At 36.9% G+C, this 6000-nt stretch overlaps 1 protein-coding gene across 1 annotated transcript in view; it reads right to left on the bottom strand.

Annotated features, from left to right (window-relative positions):
- Positions 1–2643: 2643 nt before the first annotated feature.
- Positions 2644–6000, bottom strand: part of GAD2 (glutamate decarboxylase 2 (pancreatic islets and brain, 65kDa)) — a 114892-nt gene continuing 111535 nt past the window's right edge. Inside the window, exon 16 of the mRNA XM_006887066.1 lies at positions 2644–3406. Within this exon, the coding sequence (XP_006887128.1) occupies positions 3233–3406 (174 nt within the window). The 3' untranslated portion in view covers positions 2644–3232. The remainder of the gene's footprint in view (positions 3407–6000) is intronic.

Genomic DNA, 6000 nt, shown 5'->3' with positions numbered 1-6000 from the left:
TCGGAAACACCAGCTGGGAACAGTATTTTGGCACACGTAATAAATAAATAATTACACAGTGTTTGCACTTAGCATTTGAAAACAGAAGAGCACGTGCAAGATGGTTCCTGGTTTTCAGCTCCTTGATTCCTCTTTCTGTTGCTGTATTTACACCCTTGCTGTCTTTGTCCATTTTCTGACGAGGAGCAGCGACTGCCTGCAAGTCAGGCAGTTTGTGGCACTCTGTAACTGGTCTCTTCTCGTCTCAGAGACAAAGTTGTATTTCCACCTTGCATTTTCGATTTAAATCACATGATTCCCCAAGGAGGTTTCTCAGTAGGGGTAGCCAAGGGCATGTTCTCTATTAGAGCTGATATGGAGGGCGCACAGTTTAATAGAGAGTACAGGGACAGATGTGAATGTTGTTCTCATAATATCAAAGTTCAACACAGCTACCACACAGGAAAAGACATATCAATAATATATTGTACAAGCTTTTACGGCAACACATGTTGGTTTGCAACACTGTACAGTTCAGACCTAAAGTGCACAACCCCAATCTGAGGTGACAAGACAGTACTACCAATGTAATAAAGGCAACACAGTCACAGACATAATTGAGTTCCTCTTCTTCCCTCCTATCCTGTGACATTACATGAAGTCAGTACCATTTATATATCTCAGATAAAAATAACAATATACCATGCTTATTTTTTCAAGTTTTTAAAAATAAATATAATATAGCTGTATAAATTAAAATGGTCATGTCAGGTCGGGTTAAAACTACAACCAAAATTTTCTAAAATTTGTAAATAATATAAAGACCACATAAAGGCCGTTAACACTAGTAATTTGGGGTTATGTTCAAAAAGCCCTGTTTTATTTCTTTCTTCCTCGCCTTCTCTTTGTCCTTTCCTTCTGAGTGGGTTATAGGCCTTCAGTTAAAGAATATGTATTATTTATTAAACTCTCGGGACATACTAGGTTATAATTTATTTTTTTTTCCTCCTCCATGCCTGGCTATGATTGGTAGAGATTTTACTGCACAAGATTGGGCAAAAGTTCACAGCAAATTTGAGGAGAAACCTACGTGGTCAGGGGATGGAAGAAAGAACATATTTATAAAATGTATTTTGTCAGAACTTCACACACACAGATACCTCTTTCTCTTTTTAAATTTTGCCATATTATCAAGTTAAGTTGCTGCAGCTTCTGATAGTTTCTACACCCCTAGATTGGTCCAGATAAGGGACACTGGACTCCAGGCAAAGCAATGGGTTTAATATACTATCTCTGCTTCAGAAGTGGGGCCATTTGTTCTGCAGTTCAATACAGAAGGGCAGTTTGTTCTCAACAGCAAATTTATAGAAGCCTCTAGAAAGGGAAAAGACACATGGCCATTAGATAAAGTCTAGAATCTGAGGCTTATTCCTTCTTGAAATTCTGGAATATAAATAGAGTCTCCACTTAATCATCACAGGGAATATACTTGCTTTCTAGACAAAGAATTTAAACTCATCTTTAGCTGGGGCAAAAAGAAAGCTTCTGTATATTATTATCTGGAAGGGAAAACTTCAGGATCAAGCTCATAAAGATTTCAGATGGTCAGATTCTATATAAGGGGATTTCTAGCTGTTTAAGGGAAAGGCATTCTTTCTTTAACTTGTATTCCTATAATTTTTGTAACTAAAGGACAGAGTCTCTAAATTCCTACCTAAAGTTTGAAAATATGGATCTATAGTCTTTTTAATGAGCTAGCAATTGGCATCTCACATTCAGTGGCCTCATAAATATTTCTAGGTACTTTTGATAGTTCATGTCTCACCAATGAGCATATATGTTTACATGGGGAAAGGAAAGTACTATTTTGAGTCCTAAGGATCTGATTATCTCCGCATATGCTGGTCACTTTGGACCTTGATGGAAAACATCGCCAAGGATAAAGAGCTCATTTAATGAGGGAAAATAAACTCGTGGGATAGAAGTGAATTATTTGGAACCCCAGTTACAGGGAGCATAGCAGCAGAAACTTTTGTGGGTCAGAATGGGAAAGTAATGGAATGAGATAAATTATTTCTTCCTAAACAATGGCAATATGGCATCCAGGACGATGTTGTCATCTCACACAGAGCTCTCTTCCACCAAGTTCAAGTTTAGTTTCTGAGCTCACCACATTCAGGGAGCATGCTTCATTCCTCTTTACTCAAGCTGATTCAATTTTATTTTTCCTAATTAATTAAAATCATCGATTGAAAGAATACTGTCTGGGAGGTTGCCTCAAGAATGAGCATCAACCTTCCTGTCAACTAGGCCAAACTGGAAAGCAGACTAGAGAAGATCACTCTAATTTAATCTAAATCGAAGTTGTTGAGTTTACTGGTAGGCAAGAGTCAACAGGGTAGAAAATCTCAATGGGAAGAGAAACTTACTTTTGACTGTAACTGATCTCATCTATCATTTTAAAGAGCTTGTAACTATTCTTTTGTGTTTGGCTTTTTGTTTTGTTGTTTTTTTTTTTTTAGATATCAGAAGTCGTAATAATACATAAAGAAGGCATCACACCTTCTAAGAATTTTATGGACCTGTGTTTCAAAATAACTTTGCTAAATATTTGATTGTGTTTCCACTAAAAGAAAGAAAACAAAATCTGGCTTAGTTTTTATATCTGCCCCTGCAGTTTATATAACCCATATAAAATAAAGATCTATATGTTACAAAATAGGATTTCTTTTTTATATATATATTATTTTCCTTTTGTAAAATTATATGTATTTAAATACATTTGAAATGCTACTATAGGTAAATTAGAAATTTTTTCTAATACTATGAAAAAGGCAAGAGGTTTTGTCAACATACATTTTCTATTTACTTTATCCTTTTCACTGCACCCCAGTGAACCTTTTATGATTCAGGGGACAATTTGGCACCATTCAATCCTACAACTTTGACATGAAAATAAAGTTTGATTTGCACACTATATTAAAAGTAAAGGAAGTATTTATAACAATTTGAAGCTTTTCTTCTTTGATTAGAACACAGCCTTTTGTCACTAATTACTAGAGAGGTATTCTAAACTTAAGAAGGATTTTTTAAAGGAGCAATGCTTTTTAATTTTTAAACTGTACTCTACTTTGACACCACGATACAGAAATAGATGTACCTTGGAACAAACTACAAATACATTCACACAGTTTGTGACAACTTAATTGTCTATCTAGACTGATAATTGAAAGAGCATATTGAACTTAAGTTATTATAAATCCTGTCCAAGGCGCTCTATTTCTTCAATCAGGAAGTCGATGTCTTGATGAGTGGCTGCAGGGTTGGAGATGACCATGCGGAAGAAGTTGACCTTGTCTCCTAGGGGCTGGTAGCTGACCATTGTGGTTCCGTACTCCATCATTCTGGCTTTAATCACTGGAGCCACCTGTGGGAAAGACCTCATCAACTAAGTGACATTTCCTTAGTTCTCCCCTTAGTTAAAGGACTCAGCATCAAGTAGACATCTTCATCTGTCATTAAACAATCAGAGCCTCATATGTTTTCCCTTGAGGGAACTTCTTCCACATTTTCTTCAAGATCTTAAAGATCACAAGAGGAATACAAAGGACTAGGATATTTTCCTGGGAATATATCCCAGAGGGATCAGATCTAGGGAAGAAACAGATATATGCATGCCCCAAATGGGATACTATACAGTGTTGAAAAAGAACGAACTTGTAAAACACTACACAGTGTGTATGAGTCTGGAAGACCTTATGCTAAGTCAAATATCTCAATCACAAAGAGACAAATACAGCCTGAGCTCACTATTATAATAACAGGATCAAGATGACAGAGCGGAGAGCAGAAAAAGAATGGATGGATAATGAACACTGCACTGGAATGGGCGAGAGGAAAATCTGAAAGGAACGGAGGATTAGAACCCATGCATATGTCAATTAATAGCCTGAAACAGGACAAACATTACAAGGGGAAGGGGGGAGAGTGCATAAATGAATGAATTATACCGGTATCTTTGTGAACATTCACAAAAATGTAAAAAAAAAAAAAGATAAAATGAAAAGAATTTCTTCTGGGGGAAAAAAAAGAATAGGATATTTTTCATTCTTTTTAGGCTGTTGTTAGATACCATCAAGTTGGAACAGACTCATAGCTGACCCTCCAGCAGGTTCTCAGAGGCAGGAATAGTGGAGATTGCCCATCTTTCTCACACAGAGTGACTGGTGGATTCAAACTGCCTGCCTTTGGATTGGGAGTGCAACTTCTTACCTCCAAGCCACCAGGGCCCACCTTTTCATTAAGATCTTTTTTTAAAAAAATATTTTTTATTTTTTAATTGAGATTTTAATGAAAGATTATAGAGAACTTGGATTTCCATTCATTCATTGTTGTACATTTTCCTCCCTGCCCACCCCTCCCCCCAAGTTTGATTTTCTCTTTGAAAAGAAAAAAAGTTCTTTCATTGTTATACAACCTCCCTCCCCCAGTCCATCACAAAAGGAATATGAAAGAATAGGATTTCTGTCTCATAGGACCTTATAACCATAACCTTTTACTTTCTCATCAGTGTTTTGGGAGAATGGGAAGAACTGGTGTTGACTATAAAGTTAAATGGCTTAGCTATACAGCATTTGATAGAGTTTTAGTTTCACTTTAAAAATTTTTTTTTTTAATTTTATTATTTTTGTGTGAGTGTACCATCAAATCAGATCTGACTGGTACAGGAGGAGATTGTTCCTCCTTCCCCCGGCAGAGCATCTGATGGATTTGAACCGTGCACCTCTGGGATTGTAGTTGCAGCTCCTTTCCACTAGGCCACCAGAGCTCCCCCTAGTTTCACTTTTAAGAAGTTATGCTGACCCAGTATATGCAAAAATATTAGAAAAACCAATTCTGAGGATTGTTAAATAAGATGGAAGCCTCGATATCAAATGATATAGGAAGATAAAGATTTAAATTTTTTTTATATTGCTCTGATTTATTTATAATTTATTTTCTGATAAATAGACTTTTGGCAACTTTCTTGAAATCCTAAAGGTTTCTGGTTTCATTTAATTCTCCTTTTGCATTGCCTCTGTTTGTTGTTGTTATTAAGTGCCATCAAGTCAGGTACGACTCACTGGAGCCTATGAACCACAGACGTGAAGCGTGTCTTCTCCTGTGCCATCCTCATCATCTCTGACACACTTGAGTCCATTGCCATGGTCCGTGTGTCAATCCATCTCATTGAGGGCCTTCCTCTCTTTCCAAGCATGATGTCTCTTTTCATGCTCTTCCTGCCTTTCCTAGCATGTTGTCTCTTTCCATAAAATAGCTTTCGCTTATATGATTCTAAAAGATATTTCTTAAAAAAATAATAGTTAATTTGCTGGAACAAAAAACTGCGCCCACAATGGATTTGTCATACAAAAGTGTATCGCAGACAGGTTCTTCCTCATTTACACCAGACTCATGATTACAGCAGCTTCAATAGTTCTCTTTTATTGTTTGTTTAGGTGGTGTTGAGTTGGTTCCGATTCACAACAGAATGAAACGCTGCTCAGTTCTGTACTATCCTGACAACTGTTGATATGTTTCAGTCCACTGCTGGTGCCACTATGCCAATTTATCTCATTGAGAATCTTTCTCTTTTTCACTGCCTTTCTACCAAATGCCCTGGCTTGAATTGTCCCCCAAAATGTGTCAAGTTGGCCAGATCACATTTCTCACGATTGTGTAGTTTCCCATTTTGTGATCTGATTATACTCCATTCTGTGATATGCTGGAAATCTTAACCTCTATGTGTTAATGAGGAAGGGTCAGTGTGGGTGTATCTTGAGTCACTGAGTTTTCAAGAGCGCATATGGCTCAAATCCTAATCTTGCTTAACATCACACCCTTTCTTGAGTCACACATTTTATCTTATAAAAGGAGGGAGAAATGAGCAGAGAGAGAAAGGATCTCACTACTACCAAGAAAGAGCTGGGAGTGAAGCACATCCATTGGATTGAGGATCCCTATTTTGAGAAACTCCTAAAC

This window comes from Elephantulus edwardii, unplaced genomic scaffold, assembly GCF_000299155.1.
Source record: "Elephantulus edwardii isolate Elephantulus edwardi_28Jun2011 unplaced genomic scaffold, EleEdw1.0 scaffold00054, whole genome shotgun sequence".
Lineage (NCBI taxonomy): Eukaryota > Metazoa > Chordata > Mammalia > Macroscelidea > Macroscelididae > Elephantulus > Elephantulus edwardii.
This window is presented reverse-complemented; position numbering and strand designations above follow the sequence as displayed.